This window comes from Notothenia rossii, assembly GCF_949606895.1.
Source record: "Notothenia rossii genome assembly, contig: scaffold_278, whole genome shotgun sequence".
Classification (NCBI taxonomy): domain Eukaryota; kingdom Metazoa; phylum Chordata; class Actinopteri; order Perciformes; family Nototheniidae; genus Notothenia; species Notothenia rossii.
This window is the reverse complement of record NW_027639889.1, coordinates 7,693-27,801: the sequence shown is the minus strand read 5'-3', so window position 1 is coordinate 27,801 and position 20,109 is coordinate 7,693. Positions and strand designations below refer to the sequence as shown.

Sequence of the window (20,109 nt, the reverse complement as noted above, 5' to 3'; positions counted from 1 at the left end):
TGAAGAGCACAGAGCTAGCTCAGAGCTAGAACAGAGGGAGCACAGAGCTAGCATTTCAGCTGACTTCAAAGCTGCCTTTGCGGTACTGGAGGCGAAGCTGAACCAAACGCAGACCACAGTAGCAGAACATGGGGAACAAATAGACTCTCTTGAGACCAATGCCAATCTGCAAGATCAGCGACTCCGTATACTCGAGGAGAAGTGTGCGGTATTAGCAGATAGCAATGCTAAGCTGGCTGCGAAGACCGCAGATCTGGAAGGTCGGAGCCGCAGAAATAACATTAGAATCATTGGACTTCCTGAGTCTATTGAGGGACCCCGGCCTACAACCTTCTTTTCTGAACTTTTGGTCGAGCTGCTCGGCGATGAAACTCTCCAATCCCCTCCCGAGCTGGACCGTGCACACAGAGCGCCGGCTGCTAGGCCGCAGCCAGGGGCGAGACTGCGACCTGTGATATTGCGACCTGGGATATCGAACACAGGGTCTCATTATATGCTGACGACCTTCTTCTGTATGTGCGCGATCCTATAGCTAGTAATCCACACATACTCCCACTTTTGGTTCATTTTCAGGATACAAATTAAACATCCAAAAGAGTGAATGTTTCCCTATCAACCAATTGGCTGCAGAATTACCTCCGTTGTCGTTGCCTTTTAGAATATCCAACTCAGGGTTTAAATATCTGGGCATTGCAATCACACAGTCTTTTAGTGCGCTACGGGAACAAAATCTTACTGTTCTGACGGCAACAGTCAAATCGGAACTACAGAGGTGGGGCCATCTGGCACTCTCTTTAGCAGGAAGAGTTCAGACGATACAAATGAATGTACTGCCCAGATATCTATACATCTTCCAATGCCTACCTATTCTTTTGCCTAAATCTTTTTTCACTGCTATTGATAATATTATTTCCTCATTTATTTGGGCTGGTAAACATGCAAGAGCTAATAGACCATTACTGCAGAGGGACAGGTTCCTGGGTGGGCTTGGTTTACCTAACCTTATGGGTTACTACTGGGCCACAAACACACACAAGATCATGCTCTGGTTTACTTCACCCCAGAGTGACTGGTGTCTTGTGGAGGCCAACTCATGTCGATCCACGTCACTTCAAGCCCTCGCGTGTAGCACTCTGCCCCTTTCCCCCTCACAATTCACATCTAGCTCCGTTGTAATTGGCACTTTAAAGATCTGGGCACAAGTTAGACGTCACTTTGGTTGGCTTACTCTTCCTCAAGCGACTCATGTCTGTAACAACCATCTATTTTTACAAGCCACAATTGACCCCCGATTTTCTCACTTGGAGAGGGAAGGCCTCCGCTGCATAGGGGAGTTATACATTGATAGCCTGTTTGCCAGTTTTGACCAACTACGGGTTGCCTTTAATCTAAGAGGATTTGATTTCTTTAGATACTTTCAACTAAGGGATTTTGCTAAGACCCACTCTCCACAATTCCCCCAATCCCTGCCTCCCAGTGGAGTGGATCTTGTACTTAGAGCAAGAACTTTGTCTAGGCGCCATGTCTCTTATTTTTATGAACTTTTTTCTGCGGTTGATGAATCTGCCATTAACAAGATTAGAACTAATTGGGAAAAGGAACTACAGTTCACCTTCTCTGATGACTTTTGGAAGGAGGCCCTGAGAGCCGTTAACTCATCCTCCAGTTGCGCTAGACTCAGCCTAATACAGTTTAAAGTTCTCCATAGACTACATTATAGCAAGGCTCTGCAAGATTTATCCAGATAGATTAGATAACCGGTGTGATAGGCCCCCTGCGACCTGACTCACATGTTCTGGTCATGCCCTAAATTATCTAGCTTCTGGCAATCTTTCTTCGAGTGTATTTCTGAAATTGTAGGTCTAAAAATCTCTCCATCCCCTCATGTAGCTATTTTCGGTAGGACCCCAGATGAAATCAACTTTACAAACGCTCAAACCATTGTCATTGCCTTTACCGCCTTGATTGCTCGTAGGAAAATCCTTCTTTTGTTGAAATCTCCTTTACCTCCCTCTTTTAAAATGTGGCTCAGTGATACTATGTCTCTTCTAAAGTTGTAAAAAATTAAGTTTACTCTCCGGGGTTCCTCGGATAAGTTTTACGCTCATTGGAGGCCACTGATCAGCTATGTAGACCGTCTTCCCCCTGATATGGTGTCGCTGTAGGGATTCTCCCTTATTTATCCATCTATAATTCAGATATGATTACTCCCCTGTCCGCCACACATGCAGCTCGTGTGACATCCCTGAATATGTGTTAGTATGTATATATGTATGTATGTATGCAGGTATGTGCATGTATATTATTGTATCTATCATTTTGTATTGTATTGATGTACTGTTGCCTCAGTGCTCCGGGAGAGGGGTGGTTGGGATGGGATGGGATGGGATGGGGCGGGGTTAAAGGAAAGTGAGTAAGGGTTCTTTTGTGCGGGAAAAAAATGAAAATGCCTTAATTGCTGTAATGCACTGTTACACTTTTGTCTTACATGTGAATAAAAATATTTTGGAAAAAAAGAAAAGAAAAAAAAAGATTTGAAATAGTGAAATAGTGCAATAAGAGTCTATATGCAAGTTATTGGAATATGATATATTAGGTAAATAGATAAATAATTTCTAAGTAGCAGCCAGATGAATATTATGGATGTTGTTTCAACAGTTCAGGTGTTTAACAGATTTTGCTTCAACAGTTCAGGGGCCTCATTTATAAACGGTGCGTACGCTCAAAAGATGACGTACGCCAGTTTGTAAGCAATGTTTGCGATTTATAAAGAACAAACTTGACTGGAAAATATGCGGTCCTCCACGCAAACTCTGACCCATGCGTACGCACTAAGAACAAAAACGGGAGAGACGAGAAACTGCGACACCGGCAGAAGGAAGAATGGAGAGAAATATGTGAAAATAATACCATAAATATAATGTTACCTCTCATGTATCATATATGAAGAATTCATTCGCAAAATTTGATTGAAGCCAATCTTAAAATGATTAAACAAACGCCTGTTTGAGACTCCTCAGTGCACACAAAAATGTAACTTGGAGAAATATATATACGGATATGTTATTTAAAACCACCTCGAATATGTTGTCTTGATGTTATGTTAAGTTAAGTTTCTGCCTGTGAGCAGGCAGCAGCAGCAGTGAGATGTGGTCTGATTTGCCGAAGGGAGGGCGAGGGAGAGCCTTATATCCATGTCGAGAAGGGGAATAAACATGGTCAAGTATATGTTTCCCCTACGCGTCGGGCAGCTGATGTGTTGGTAGTACTTCGGCAGGACCTTCTTCATGTTAGCGGTGCTAAAATCCCCGGCCACAACGAACGCCGCGAAGTCTCGGTCTTGTCGATAATCCCAAACAGCTGATCGAGTGCCGTGTTGTTGTCGGCGAGCTGCGGAATATACACTGCTGTAATCACAACAGATGTGAATTCTCTCGGCAGGTGAAAAGCCCGGCATGTGATCATGAGGTGCTCTAAATGAGCGGAACAGTCCGACGAAATAATCCTCACATCTGTACACCAGTTGTTATTTATCATGATGCACACACCACCTCCCTTACTTTTCCCTGAGTTAACTGTCCGGTCATGGCGAAAAATAGTGAATCCGTCTGGAACAATGGTGGAGTCCGGGATAGGGAGGTTTAGCCAAGTCTCGGTGAGAATGGCGTTACAGTTCTTAATGTCCCGTTGAAAAGCAATCCGACTCCTGGGTTCATCTATCTTATTTCCAATCGATTGAACATTAGCCAGAAGAATACTCGGAAGACGGGGTCGGTTTTCTCGTTTCCTCAGTCTGACCAGCAGCCCGGCGCGGGACCCCCGCTTGGACTTCCTCTTGCGTCTCTCAGGTAGGACAACAGGTAGCCATGGCGAATCTCCATTGTCTGTCGGTGGGCTATTGTCCACAAAGTTTCTGATGTGAAGAAATTCCTCTCTGCTATATTGTATAGCAGAGTTGGTGCGGTCGGCTTGCATGTTGCGAACAATGTTAAAAGCAAAAAGTGAATAAACACTAAAAAAATACGAATAAGGGCAAAGTTGGAGAGGAGCCAAAAGAAAATGCGGCTGTCTTCATCGGCGCATCTCATAATACATAGTAGCGAAGGGAGCAGAACAGTTTAGAAATCCCCTAACATTAACTTCCCTGTTTACACTTATATTCACCTAAAATGGACCTCATTTTAAGTAGGATTTGAAAAAGCTCTTTTGCTTTAATTATGTTGTTTCAGGACAAAGAACAATGTCTGTGTTTACCGACATGTTGAGTAATGCTGACCAGTGCAGTCAGCAGTTTTTCATACAATAGTAGAGGTCAGTCACCTCCAAGATATGAACTTTGTCTGGCACTGGATAGATTCAATGTAATTTGTAGAAGAAGAAATGCTATCAAATGTTGCAGCAATATACTTTAACCATAGTTGTAAAAGCTAACATTATGGCCTATATTTCAGTTTTAGAGAATCTGATGTTCTGGTGTATATTTACACTTGTAAGGTTTTTTTTGTATTACTGTATGTTCTTGTGCTAACCATGGCTTTGTGTTTCTGAGGTTAGCATGAGAATACTTGAGGCGATTTAAGCTTTCAACAGATTCAAATGGACTTGGTCATGGGAATGAAAATGCAGGGAATCATAAACACAAGGCTTTTCATTTTTAGTTGGCCATCTTCCGTTTCCTTGGCTGTCACTAAAACCCATCCCTGAAATATGTTATCAGCTGTAGTTAATACATTAATTATACTAAATTTGTTCTGCAGTGTCTGTAACCCAAAAGCCTAGGAAAAGATGCAGACCATGTTTTAAGAATTAAATGATGAAACACTGTGTATTTGCCAAATAAAAAGACTATTGGAAAGCAAAATGGCCAGCTCATAAGTATTTTGAAAAATATGGACTCGTCAGAGTTTGTTGTGTTGGAGGAATAGAAGCTTTGAGTTATTTAAAAGATTTGCGATCTCATAGAAATGTTTCAAATGTAATATCTAGATAATTTAGGTCTCAGGCTCGAAAATGACCTTCCCAGAACAAATGACTATATCTTCACTTCTAAAAGGGGTAAATTAATAATCTTTTTTCTCAAAGCAATGATAAACCTGTGAGTTGGATGTAAAAAAGTCAGAATCAATATAAAATGTTTTGATTTTTGAATTGTTTAAGTTAATTCAAAATTGAACATAGTAAAAAATGTAAACTATAGTTTCCGTCCAAAAAAAACCCATTACTTACAGTGAAAACCACCCTTGAAAGATGAGATAGTAGACTAAAATCTTTAGGAATCCAAACTATAACATATAATAAGTACCCTGTATCAAAATTGATGCAAAACAAGAGACATTTGACCTTTTTAGAGAAATTTAGAAGAAAAAAAAACACTTCACTTAGCCAGAATGCCCAAAACCGGAAGCTGGGTTACAGCTCTCGTAGCTCTCATAGCAGCTATATATGAAAACTCAGTTTTTGACCTAAACCTTATGAAGGATTATCAGTAATCATTTCAAAGTGACACACACACATTGGATTAACCTTCAGCAGCGTTTGTATGCATTTTAATGCCATTGAACACAACTTTCGATCGGAAAACAGCGAAGGTAAGACGTACCGTTTTGGCCCTGTAAGGTTAAGTTGTGTGTTGTCTGGTCTCTTCTTCGCACAGTGATGATACTTATACCATTGGAATCTTTGAAATCTCAGCTTTCATATGATATCTTGTTGTGCAGAATCGATGAAGTATAAAATATTTCTACCGTGAGTTATGTGCTAGGTGAGTTAGCACTCTTTCGCTTAGTGCTAATTCAGAGTCTTGGCGTTAGAGTTGTGTTTTCATCCATCCATCCATCTTCTCCCGCTTATCCCTGGTCGGGTTGCGGAGGTAGCAGTTCCAGCAGAGAGCCCCAAACTTTCTTTTCCCTGGCCACATCAACCAGCTCTGACTGGGGGATCCCAAGGCACTCCCAGGCCAGCGAAGAGATATAATCCCTCCACCTGGTCCTAGGTCTACCCCTTGGTCTCTTCCCAGCTGGACGTGCCTGGGTTTTCTTTCGGTAAAAATGTGTCATACCGCCAGTTAGTTGAGTTTCTTCCCGTTAAGTGGGTTTGACACATTAATAGGTTGTTAAATGTTAAGAAGCCCTGAGGTTAACAGGTTAAAAAAAGTAGATGCCATGCGAGTTTACAGAAAAAGACTTCTTCTTGAGTTAAATTGGTTAGACACAACAACAAACAGATCAAAACAAGCTTAAGCTACAGAAAAACTTTTTTTCCCCCCCCTTTTCATTGAAGAATGAATTTCGATTACATTGTAGTCCATTTCTTGGATACTGTCTGCTCCTACTCAGAATAGAAATCATTTCCAACATTGCTTTCCTCTAAGAAACCAAAACATAGGAGTAAAATAGGGCTCAGGTTGAAAAATACAAAATGAACCATTTTAATCTCAACTCCTTGCACTGTTTTTATCAAATGTGTCTCATTGCACACTGCAACTGTTTTTACAGCACTGTCCAACATTTGGAATACATATTTTGACATGACCATGGAAACTAACGTGTTTTGTAATGGTCATTGGTTTTTAAGCCTGTGCCAAAAGCTTCTAGACGCACAATAAAACTGCTGTTGGTTCCAACCTTCATTCCAGTACATCAAATTAGAGATGATGGGCCTCAAGCTTCTTTTAACCACTTTTCATAAAACGTATGGCAACTCATAGTTCTGTTCTAAAGAAACACTAAACAACACTGATGTACCGTGAAAAAATGTTAGCACTCTGTTTTTTCTTTTGATAGAACGATAACACATAAATGTTTTGTTGTTTTGTTTATTTATTAATTGAGGCTCAATAAAGGTTTCACTACTGTGGGTCAACTGGATTCAGGCCAAAGGCATCATAGTGTATACTGTGTAATGCTATTTCAGTGTACTTGAGCTCCCCTGACCTCTTGCACTCAAAGACAGTGGAAGGAATGAGAAAATGACACCTTGGAAAACATTCCAGGAGGGGACCCTGTTCATGCTCGGGCTGGTGTCCCCGGCATTCCCTGCATGTCCGATGAAGCTGTACGAGCATATTAGCATTCTACTGACATTGGAAGGTAACAGGAATGCCTGTGGAGCTGCAACCAAAGCTGGTAATCATTTATTTCCAGGCATGCTGCTGCCAGAGATGGGTCTACATATATGTCTTTGGAGCCTCACTGGGGCAGTTGCGGTAAGGAAAACTGTCAGATTCAGGATACTTTTTAATTATTCAGTTGAGGGATGTACTGTATATATAATTGAATTTTTTGAAAGAAATACTGTGGCATTTTCAATATTTGCTTTCTTGCCAATGCTTGAGAAGAGAAGGTAATAGCACTCTGATATCTTTCAACAAAAATGGGGCCTTTGGAGTTTCATAGTAACAGAAAGTCACCAGGAAATAATTGCACCCAAAGGAGTAGTCCATAACGTGACCCATACCATAAAATAGAAAAAAACGTTTGGAGATTAAATAAATAAAATCGAAATAAATGGTTTAATTAATATAGTAAGATGAGACAACTAATACCAACCCCATGTCTGTACAGTAAATATATGGCATCAATCAGGAGCCAGTTAACCTAGCTTAGCGTAAAGACTGTAAATAGCTACCTTGTGTTTGTTAGAAAATAAAAAATAAACTCTTTCTACCAGGCTATATGACTTTTTATGCCCGTACCAGCTCCTTCAGTGTAAAACTTGTTTTAGGAACAATATTTCTTGTTAAGGTTCAGGAAAATATTTTCGTTTTAGGCTATACAAACTGCACAATATTGGATTTTGTTTCCCAATATCCTATCTACAGTAATTTAAATAAACTTGTTACCCTTATAACAGATGCTGAAACTGATATGCACAAGTTTTTTTCAAATGATTACAGAGAATATCAAGTCTTTTCTCAGTGGAAAGATATTCTTATGCCGACTGTAATTTGGAAGCATACGATGCTTTTCAAAACACATTGACTTGGCAAATTAAGAAAACTACTTCAGCCTAGGTGTGCCTATGTAAAACATGCCACAAGGAGATTCCCATCCTTAGTATTTAAAAAACGTATTTAGTCTATTGACTAATACAAATTCTACACACCTATATTTGTTTTGAGCTATTTGAGTCACTTCTGCTCCAAGGGTTGTTTTTTCTCTAGCAGTATATTTAAAGCAGCCTCTTAAGTCTCTCAGGCTGTAGAACAATAGGCATAAAGAGCTAGATTAACATGTCTACTTAGTCAATTCTATATTTGTGTACTCAAGTTGTGCCATAAAGAATGTGCTCTGGTGTAGGAAAAAAACAAAAACATGTGTTCAATGCCCAGCGCTGCAAACTTCACCCGGGTCTTCCGAGTGCACGGCTCAGGCCTACAGTATATGCTTAACCTTATGTGCACTGTAAATGCATCACATTTTCCTCTCACATTTGGGCCAGAGTGGAATGACTTTTTATAGCATAATAAGGGATGCACTCCAAAATTCCTGTTTGGTGAAGTTTGAGAGACAGCGTGCACTGAATGTCGGACAGCTTTTCAGCCTGATCCGAAGGGGCCGTGATCCCAGGCCCCTCATGTGACAGCTTTCTCATCATTCCCGCATGCTCTGAAATTAAACTTTCTGGCCTGCTGTCTCTTTGTGAAGAAACGTGTTTGTTTTGCTTTTTTTGGGCACTTTTTCACGGCTGATAGTGAAGCTGGAGATCTCCGAATGACGGAAGGCGTGCTGGCTTTACTCAGCTGTATTACTGTTCTCCTAAAGCTCACGGTTTATGCGGGATGGCCCTGTATGGGCTTAGACTTGTCTCATAAATATGTGTGTGAACATAAAAATAATCTGTGTGTAAATATGTGATTTGTAAATGTAAAACATCATCCACAAATGCATTTAACAGATTTGCAAACTCACAAATACATTTGCAAATGTAAAACGGATCTGCAAATACGCAAAATATTTTCACAAATAAAAAAAAGATCTGTGAATATCTCTTTAACTTTGACAACTTTCGATCAGGTATTGTATTTGTTGACCAAAGATGCGCTTGTGGATCTCAAATCTCTGCTTGTGGATCTCAAATCTCTGCTTGTGGAACGTCTTTTTACACACACAGAGTTTTGAGACAAACTTTCCGCCAGTCTCGACCGAAATATGCTCGTGTCACTCGGTTATTTTCGGAAAACACGTGATGGCCTGCTGATGACAACATTTCCGCATTTCAAGGTTTCAAAGTAAGAGCATGATGGCTTCCCTCTGGAGTCGACGCTTGCAGCGCCATCTCGAAGTACGCATATTCTATGTATTTAATCAGATATTTTCGATTATAAGCACAAAAAATATCATGCAAATAACCACCGAATTGCTGGAACTGTAGCTTTCAAGCGGTACCTATTGTGAGACTTTACCCGACGACTCACAGCAGCCAATAAGGCCACTCAAAAGCAGCTTGACTTTCCGTTACACTGTGTGGGATTTGGTTGTATCGTATGTCGGTCAAGTAAATATCGGCCAGGGCAGCTGCAGCTAAATTGGTCTGAAACGACAAATGGACACTACACTAAGGACCTACCGACCAAGAAAAAAACATGAACCACGTGTCTCCCATCAGTTAACGTATGTGAGGAAACAAGAGAGAGACTGAGAAAATTGCTAAAAAAAAAATAACAATTAGGGACGCGCTAGAGATTATTTTCGCTTGTGAAAATGGAACATCAGAAGGTATATCCGTCATTTAATGGTATGCTATTGCAATTCTGAATCCATAGATGTGTCTCCCATCACCCAAAACCCCTGACTATTCTCTCAACTCAGTATTTACATTCTTATATTCAAAGAAAACCAGTAATATCTTTCAAAACTACAAGTCCTTTTCTATCAGCTGTGCACCGTTATGGTGTAAATATAACCTATCTACCATTTGGATCAAATATGGTCAAAGTGAAGTGAAATTGAAGATGTTGTTTAATTGCTGATATATTTATGATCCACGTCACGTTTTCAGTTTTGGCGGCAGTTCTTCCTGTTTGTCTAGAGGTCTTCTCATCAGGGCTCTATAAATAGAGAACTACGGCAGATATGTAATATTTAATGCAGCCGAACCGTGTATTACAATGTCGTTATGTGATGACTTTCAAAGAGAAAAGCAAGCACACTCGGAACAAAGTATTATTTTTTCATATTTCATATCGCATAAACACCATTACCCAATGTGCATTGCGGCTAAACTATTGAATCACCGAGCTGAGGATCTTGCCTACGTCTGTTTCCTGTATGTTGTTATACACACATTCCTTCACATTTACATTTTTATTTACATTAAAGTATTTCGTGAGGCCTTCTAAAATGTTTTTAAATCTAACTACGGTTCTAGTTGAAGAGTTTGTAAATTAACATGAACCGAAGCTGCTGCCTGGCAACGCAATCGCACAACGTCACGTCCGTTAATTCCACATCCACACACATGGATTAACATCGATTTAATACATTAATGTAGCCTTTGTTTCTGCTAAAAGAGGTGTCGACCAGCTGGGGCAACAAGAACATCGGCAAAATTGAGTGTGACTATTACAAAATAAATCATTATTATATTAATATTGACAATAACAACCGACCGTCGGGGTAGCATTTGCTTGGCATATCCGGGTATATCTCCACTGGTTGGGTCATGTTAACAATACCGTGTAACTGTCACGTTTGAAGGGACGAAATCGTGACATCTTCACGTCTCCCAGCATGGTAAATCGTCAGATGTTCACGTCTTGCCGTGATACCGGGTTGCCAGCTCCACCTCCCAAACTTTCTTTTTAATTGTGCCTTGTTATTTGTGCTTAAGCAACATGCCACTTGAAGTTTATTTCAATGAACTTAGTAGTAATTATTTTCCTACATTTTAATTGGTTTTACAGAGAGGTTTCACATCTGCCTGGGCCTAGCGGCCCACAGGCAGCATATATCCAGGAGCTAGAACCTCCACCTGTGCCTGCCACCAGGTCAAGATACACTGTGGCTCAAGGGCCTTCACCAATCAATCACCACCAAGGACCAGCATCACTACAGCTGCCTCCACCTCCATATGTGCCTGCTACCAGGTCAAGATACACCTCGGCACAAAGGCTCCACCACAGCCACCACCATCAACCCGGCCAGCAAGGAGGTCTCTTAGAGCACACGCACAGCAGCCCTGCACCCCCACCTGCACAGCAGCCAGTCCCACTGTCTTGGAAGACGGACAAAGACCCTGCCACTGCTCCCCCTGTCTTTACATTTATAATGAGTAGTTGGTATTGTAAACTGTGTTCGTTATTCTCCCGTCCAGGAGAGAAGCTTTAAAAGGAGACTAAATGGAGTCTCTGTGAAAGTTCAATTGGGTACTTTAATTTAAAAAAGCGCGGGTTGGTCACAAGCATGATATTGTTCAGTCAGACAAACAGCTGTGATCCGCTCCTCGTTAGGGAAGAGAAGAGAGTGGATCTCTCCTACGGTGCTGTTATATATCCTCTGCTGGCTCCTCCCCGCCTGCCGGCTCGCCTCGTCTCCAATGTCCGTTGTTGCATTTAAACAGAGGATTGGTTCTTTTCACATTCAATATATGCTTAACACGCCTTTTCTCCTCATATTCTCTTTCATGGTTTTTTATTTAACACATTCTAAACGCTGTAATCAATACTCTAAAAAATACTTCTCGGCTCGTTTGGTTTCCGGTCATTCCGGATGTTGTCACATGCTACTCTCGTCTGTAAACAATAATGTATTCAAATAAACTTTACCTTCATTTAATATTCAGCATGGTAGTATCTTGACATCTATAGTTGTAGTGTTAAATCAGTAGGCTTCGGTTTGCACCACTCCATATCATTTCGCTACTAAATTCACCTCTTTAGGAAATCGTATATTAGCCACATGCTAAATGCTAACCGGAGATGAAGGATTTTCAGAATAAAAGCTTAACTGCTTGTGCACAAGAATGTCTGTTTTTTCAGTATAAAAGAGCATTAAAACTGACGGCATGTTTAAACTACATTTCCCCATTAAAACATTGATTTTAATTTCTAACAGTCCCTCCTTACACACCTAAAAGGTGTGTATAATACTGAAATCAACGAGTTCTTCATCTGAACTTTGCATATTACATATCTCATATTAACAAACATACAATCAAATGGAATGGTTTTACAGCCGGCTTTACAAAAATACAAAATAAATTCTTGTCTGTGTTCAAACATAAAAGTTTTCCCTTGTGCATAAGTTCTAGTGTTTACATTCAATATCATTCTTCAAAATAGCAGCAATGGCTTGGTATCAGAACATTTCTTCGTCCCTCCTTTCACAGAAACCGTTCTCATACCACGCTCAGTGTTAAGGCACTTGTTTTTACAAAGTGAAAAGAAACAAACCATTTTAGAATAGCAATGATTTTTACAACATGAGATCCACCATATTAGAATAGTATAAAGTAATAAAGAATAAAATAAAATATCTTGGATTGGCAAAGTAAATTGAAAAATAAAAATAAACTATCTTGGAATAGTGTAAAGTAAATTGAAAAATAAAAATAAACTATCTTGGAATAGTGTAAAGTAAATTGAAATGGATTCACTCCATTTTAGCATTTTATTTTGCTCACTTCTTCACATGATTTCATAATGTAAAGAATCACATCAGCTGGACATTCATTGATCAATCTCATCTCCGAACATCCATATCATTTAAACTAACTCATCATTGTCATCAACATCTGTATACGGGGTGGGTCGTCTTGTTCTGCTAGCATTTGTAATTATCTCCTCATGAGAAATTTACCCTCCCTCCTTTCATACCATTTAAGGTATGAAAGTAATATGTTCTCTAGAAGGGGCCGTCGTGATCAATCGGTACGTTCTACTCTGGGGTACGGCATTCTAGACAATCATTTCTGGGAGAAGATTTTGGTCAGTTACAACAGTTGTAGAGTTTCATCACGTAAAAGTTCCTTCTCATTACCTTTGGGTGGTCTGTTCTAATGCAGTGATAAAGTCCCTGAAATGGTGTGAGAACCAGTGGAATATCAATAACTCATTATACTAATTTATTTTCAATTCTTGTCTACTTAAATGCTATGCTATGCTAACCCCTCTAACAGTGTGTGGAACCTTGGGTGCCCGAGCATGTGATAATTATTCCTCCTTTAACAAGGATTTTAAAAACAGAAGTCATTTCATTAATGGTTTGTAGTTCAATTCAGGAATTTACACTTATGGCAGATATGTTTCTCCTTTAAATAACATCTCTAAATGTCAGGTCATCACTGATTGAATGGATGACCATTAGGAGCTGGTGGCACTTGTCTTCTAAAACTCATACTCTGGTGCCGTGCGCTCCCTCTGAAGCTGCAAGTAAGATTTAAAACGTCTGCAGGGTGGGTCGAGCGACCCCTTCTCCCGGAACGATATTTGTTGTAAAATATGCACCATCACAATGAGTGATCCAAGGCCCCGCATATATTACTCCCAATTATATTAGTTTTTTTTTATTAAAATGTGCAATCTCTCTTTTGTCTTTTTAAAACTCTACATCTTGGACGAAAAACAACTGTTATTTCCACCTTAATCTTCCCTCCTGAGGTAATAACCATGCTACAATGGAGAAATCAATACTCTAGATTGGAATACTATCTTTGGCTTGGTACTAGCTCTACCTTTAACATTTTCCATACAAATAAAAATGTGTCTGCTTTTATAGAGTGGTTACTAACACCATCCCTTTAAACTGTAGGTCTATACTGTAACAAATTAAATCTTACCCAAATTCACACATGAATAAAAAAAAACTCTTAAAGAATAATTTGTTCATATGATGAAAAGATTGAATAATATGTTCTACCCTCAGTGTGTTTTTAGGGTTATTTAATAGTTTCCTCTTTCTTTCTTTATAAATTAACCAATTGATTAATTCATGGCTAATAAATATTTTTTTTTCCGTATTTCTCGTTGGTGAATAAGTGTGTTTATGTGTAAACTCACTCACTCCCGTTTTCCTTCTCTCCCCCTCTGGTTGTCAAGCCACGACCCCCTCACGTTTTGCCGGACCATGCCAACTCCTCCGGCCTGTCTTCTCCTCCGTCCACCTTCTCCTCAGTCCATCTGCTCTTGGATCCTTCCGCTGTAACTCTTTTCAGTGTCCCATCTGCTTTGCATTTCATCTCCTCCTTTACAGTCTCTACTTTGCTGCATGGAGGGCGTATTCCGCTCTCATGTCCCACACTCTGCTCTTGTGTCCAAATCTTGTGGCTCAGCTTGGAACTTCATGTCCTGTGGGGGACCGATGAGAGTGTGCCTTTTATGTCACCTGTAGTTCTGGATTCCTCAGGTGGAGATGGTTCAGCTCTGCTTCTCTGTCTGTTCGATGGAGGAGGAGGAGTCTTCCGTGGTGAGGTCTTTTGTCTGCTTGGAAGTTGGGGTCGTAGCGTTCTGACAGGCGGAGAGATAGAGAGAGATCTCGGGACGCATTATCTATAGTTAATTCTAACACACTGAGGTAAAATAAATCCAATCTTTCCCACTCTATTTTCCTAACCATACTATCTTTCTTTGATGTTAAATGTCATCTAAGCCCAGTTAATGTTTTCTAATAATTGTACCATATCCCTAAACATTGTTTTCACCCACTGTAACATGTTTACTCCAATTAACTCTTTCAGGAAACAACTTTCTTCCATAAATTTAAATACCTAGATGCTTCAAACACCACATATTTCACAAACTATAAAGGAACGTCTCCATATTTTCTCCATCACTTTAAATCTCACTGTTATTTAGAACATAAGTAACTTTGGTGACTGGTCATATCTGCAAAGTCGCCACTGTCTGCTAGGAAATTTTGTTCATAGAGTTTGTACGTACAAAGCTGTACTTTTGGGTTAGTAGCCTGTTTCAACTGTAATCATTTTCAATAATTCTACTCAGGTCACCGGTCGGTTGTTCATAAACTTAACAGGGGGTGTTTCTGGTACAGACTAAAACATGGATCCAGTGTATTTAGAGATTCCCCTAATCTGTAAATCCCCATCACTTACATATCCCGATCACTTAAACCCATCTCATCATTTGATACAAGAACTGCATATAGGGGGGGTGAATCATCTTGATTATAACCGCCTCTTGTTTGGGACCGAGTATTTCTAACTCCTCCTCTTGTTGCTCAGCTGATCTTTTGGCTCTGAGGATAAGTGAAAGTCTGTGAAACACAGCTGGAGTCTTGTTAGTGATGTGGGCATTCTATGAGTGAACTAATGGTTCCATGTTTTACTTGATATTGTACTCCCCATCCAACCAACAAGGTGCCAAGTGTAATGAGCACAATCAACAATGCTATTCTGACTCTTATCCCTAGGGGACCCCACAATTGGTTTGGCTTTGTTCTCGTCATCATCTCTATTTTATCCCTGGTTGTGTCTGTTACAGAATTTAAATAATGAGTCCAAAAATAACATACAAAAAATTGGACTCTTTTTCAGATGTAAAACAAAAAAAATAGGTTTTCACATTAATGTACAATCTATAAAAATCTATAGACAATTTGTCTTTTGAGCTATTTCTATCGTTATCTTATTTCTATTTATTGTTTTGTTCCAGCTCTGCCAAATCAGTCCTAACTCCCAATAATGTTCTGGAAGTTGCCAGTGAAGGGTGACAATGTGTGAGGTGGTGTCAATTTGCTCCTTTTTCTTTACCTTTAAACCGGAGCGCGTGTGAAGTTTGTTACAACTTTTCACGCTTCCGTCCACCGGGGATGAGCCCACTGTCTTTTGTGAACTTTCACCCTCACCCAATCACCTGGCCGAACAGTAGTCTCTTCTGGTGTCTCTTCTGGTGTCTCTGTAGTTTTCCTAGCCTGCTGTGTAGACAAAACTTGCATAATATTACTCAGAGTTCTGACATATTCATCCACTTCTATTTGTCTAATATCTAAAACTGGACCACTCCCTCCTTGGAGAAGGCCCAAGCTTCGGCATACCTCTTGTTGTTTTATGACTTATTGTTGACTACATGTTATTATTTATTAACTACAACGTCACTGAAATCAACATATCTGTATAATCATGACACTCCCTCCTTTGAGCATAAAATGCTCAATTAATATTGTAATGATTACCGTATTATGAACAGGACATGGAAATCCCACAACGTTGCATTAAATAAATATAAATTCTCCGTGTACCCACAAGGCGTACAAAAATATCATATGATGTGTGGCTTTCTGATGGCATAAATGCATATTCACAAAACATTTCCCATTAGCACTTCTAATAGTTTACTTGTTTCAATAATGGCTTTTGTAATGGTATTATGAATCATCGTTGCTGCGAAAAACAATACCCCTGGTGTCGCTAATGCGTCTCAATAACTCTAGGATTAGAGGATTGGTTGACACTGCTGAACTAACATATGATAAAATAATATTTCTCCAAACTGGAGGGAAAATATGAACTATTCTCACAGAGAGTGACCTGCATGAAGGGCTGGTGCCCCTCACTCGAATGAGATATTGCCTTACGCACTACACTATAAATCAGTAAAGTTACTCAAGAATAAATAAATAAAGACTGATTCTTGAAACTGTTGTAAAAACCCTACAACTTCTTCATCCAAGCTCTTAATCAGTGTTATGTTATTTAATCTGCGGCTCATGCCTTAAAACAGACACTTCAGACCGATTATAAAATTGTGTTTATGAGAAAAATGTAATCTGACTCCATAAATCACATAATTGTTTGATTAAAAACTGCACTTCTGGCTAAGAATAAATGAAGTTCCCCTGTAAACACAGCCCCGGTCTTCTGACGGGGTCTATCTATGTACTGGCTGGAAAATGTTGGGCTAGTCTCTGTCGCTCCATCACAGTTCTCCCACTAACAGTCACTTTCTAGTTCTGCTGGGTTCTTGTTGACTTCTTCACTGGTTTGAGACAAGCGACCCTATCGGACACCTCCCTTTGTAGCCAGACTTCACCACAGCAGAATCGAGTTTCTGTTTTCAGGTCTGGACAGCTTCACGTCAGGTGTATCGCCGCCCCTTGCATATTTTGGGTGGAAGCCCGTCTTCTTGACCTCACTAGTTGTGTGGACACAATAGTTTTCTGTGTGGAGGAACAACATCACTTGTAATCTGTATCCTTCTCATAATTACAAAAATAGTCTGCTAAATGTTCTACTCTGCTACTTCTAATCTGTGGATGCTCTGTGTAAATGCAATATTCTACTCACTATCTTTTAAATAAAATTCAACCTCTCCCTCCTGTGGTGACATATGTGGCTCGATGTAGCTGGTTTTCTAAATACTCTAGTGCTGAAGATGCATCACCTGATGGTCTGGTCCTCTAAGTTTCCTCATTGTTGTGGATGATACCAGGCTGTCAGTGGCATTTGGTTCATGTTTGGAAATCCTGTGCGTCTTTGACATCTCTGGGACCCCCTGCCTCCGTCGTCATCATGGAAACTGCATGGTGGGCCGTTGTTTGGTGCATGTGGTGGGTATTTCATTTGTTGTTGTGGACAATCTCTAGCCCAATGGCCCAGCTGATTGCATATGTAGCATCCCTCGAACCGGAGAACTTTTCCTCTGCCTCTGCCTCCTCAGAAACCTCCTGGTTGTTGGTTCTCCATCTGATTCTCTGGCACTATCTGAGATTCAACTGTTTGAGATGTCTGCACTGCATTCTCTGGTTCTTCCTGAGCTTGAATTGTTGGAGGAATCTGCCCTGCCTTCTCTGATGTAGCTGCCATTTGTCTTGCCGCTTTCTTGTTTTTATTAGCTTCGGTATCTTTCTCCGCCGTTTGTATCTTCAAGAGTCTTAGTTGTAATGTTTTAATTTCTTCATCTTTTTCCCTCTGGGTTGCTTGGTATTTCATATCGTGGTAAATGAGATGTTGTCTCCATTCTTCAATGGGTATAGCATCTAATGCCACCACATCTCCCAGGCTTGCCTGTACTGATTGGGGAAGGGCGTTAATGACCGCGTTTTTCCACAGCATTACGACAGACGGTGAAACGTCATGTCGTTCTCCAGTGCAGTCCTCCCAAACTCCTTCACATCTCTTCAGGAAGGCATACATGTCTTCCCCCGGTTCTTTTCTCAGGCTGTTGAGGGCATGTAAACTCCGTGTTGTTGGGTAGATTTGACGAATGGCAGCCCAATACCTCGACCTGACTTTGTTGAAGAAAATGTAATCTGGAGAGTTGGTGCATTTGGCCTTGGAATCCACTGCTCTTGCCTCTAGTCTTCCTTCTATCCGTCCAAGCAGTGCCCTCATGTCTCCCAAGCACAGGTGGTCTTGGACTGTGTATTTCTCCAGATCATTCACCCACTTCTGACCTCCTTGTGTAAGTGGAGGTAGTTTTGCCGCTAATGCTTCCATGTCTCTGTGAGTCCATGATTTGTATTGAAATCCTCCTCTTCCAGCCGCTATCAATGGCATGGAGGTATGTGCACCGGTTCTTCGTTCTTCTTGTTCTCTCCGTTGTCTATCTGCCATCATATCCTGGAATCTTACATCTTCTTGTCGTCTTTCCGCCAGAAGTTGTTGGTTTTTATCTTCCTCCCTTTGTCTTTCTGCAACAATGTCATTATGGGCTTCAACTGACTTTCGTCTCTCTTCAATAATGTCATTATGGGCTTCAACTGCCTTTCGTCTCTCTTCCATTCCTCTGTTGAGCTGCTCTTCCATTCTTCTGTTGAGTTCCTTTTCCATTATTCTGCCGAGTTCTTCCATTCTTCTGTTGGATTCTTCCTCTCTTCTGCAGAGTTCTGCTTCCATTCTTCTGAGTTCGTCCATTCTTCTGTTGGTCTCCTCTTCCAATCTTCTGCGGAGTTCTTCCACATGTAAGCTGTTTGTCAATCCTTGGCTGGCATCTTCCAGATGGAATACCAGACTTGCAACCATAACTTTTCTTTTTTCAGCTCTGTTCATAGCAATGTTTTCAGGTCCATACCAAGAGGGTTGTCCGGCTTTGATCCATGCTTTTTCCTGTTGTAGGTATTCAGCATTCTCATGTTCAACTACAGCTTTTCTATGGGCTTTCGTTGGTCCAGGCTGATCATCTGCTGGAAACAGTCCTCTCGTTTGCCACTGTTCCAACAGTTTCTCATATTGGGTCCATGTCTTCCGTCTAAGATTTGGAACTGTTGTAGCATCTGATCTGATTTTTACCCTTTCCTTAATATCTGCAGTTGTGCATGGCTCTGCGTCTGGTCTCAACTTAGTGTCTGTAAGTGGCATGTTCTCTTCCTATTTGAATGAAATTATGAAGTTATCAAAGATTGAAGCACTAATCCTCCGACTAGCACCTTTGTTCCTGATAAATATCCTATGTCATCCGATCTTAACTTTAAATCAGGTTAGGTTAGTTTTTTTTTTTGTTTTTTTTTTGAGTTTGGGGTTAATATTATTAAAGTAAATTAAAATATAAAATTTGTGCAAATTTTAAATTGTTTAAAAATTAAAAATTGTACAGTGTACAGTATGGTTTTGACTTTGAAATATGAAAATAGAAATCTGCGGTAAAAATCTAAATCCACTGTGTACAGTGCATACCGAAGTGTATGAAATTATGCAAATGTCTCAACTTGTGTTAGCTTCAATAAAGTGGTGTTTGAATATTCTACAGTCTAGGTTATGTTATTTTGTAAAGTTTCTCATCTTATAATTAGAAACCACTTTGCAATTCTATTCTGGTGATCAAGCGTATGTTTATTTATAACACTTAAAATTATACTTCACATGGTATGGTGTTTTTTCTATTTGTGTAAATAATTCTGTACTACAACCAGAGTGCGCTATTTTAATTTCCTAGCTTAATCCACTAGGGAATAGCTGTTGCAAAACTGAGTTGTTTTTAACAAGGAGAAACTTATTTTCCTTAAAAATATCTTTAAAATAGGAAGAACATTACACTATGGTTAAACAACGCAGCAAGTAACCGCCAAAACACATTTGCAACCAGGAATATTTCAAAAACCGCCAAAACACATTTGCCAGCAGAATTAGATCGATAATCCGCCAATACACTTTTGCCAGCAGCAATACTTCAAAACTTTGAAAATACAACAATCCTTCCCTTTAATATCCAAAAATTGA

The 20,109-nt window shown here is 40.0% G+C and overlaps 1 protein-coding gene across 1 annotated transcript; it reads right to left on the bottom strand.

Annotated features, from left to right (window-relative positions):
- Positions 1–11,294: 11,294 nt before the first annotated feature.
- LOC307027287 (uncharacterized protein) lies at positions 11,295–19,817 on the bottom strand. The gene is made up of 2 exons (XM_079695501.1): positions 15,706–19,817; positions 11,295–14,443 (listed from the first exon to the last, which is right to left on the bottom strand). The coding sequence occupies exon 1, from the start codon at positions 19,249–19,251 to the stop codon at positions 17,608–17,610; it is 1,644 nt and encodes a 547-aa protein (XP_079551627.1). The 5' UTR covers positions 19,252–19,817; the 3' UTR covers positions 11,295–14,443; positions 15,706–17,607.
- Between the last annotated feature and the right edge of the window lie 292 nt (positions 19,818–20,109).

What these genes read in the sequence shown, in the direction of transcription:
- LOC307027287 (XM_079695501.1), bottom strand. Translation starts at nt 19,251, where the DNA reads ATGCCACTTACAGACACTAAGTTGAGACCAGACGCAGAGCCATGCACA.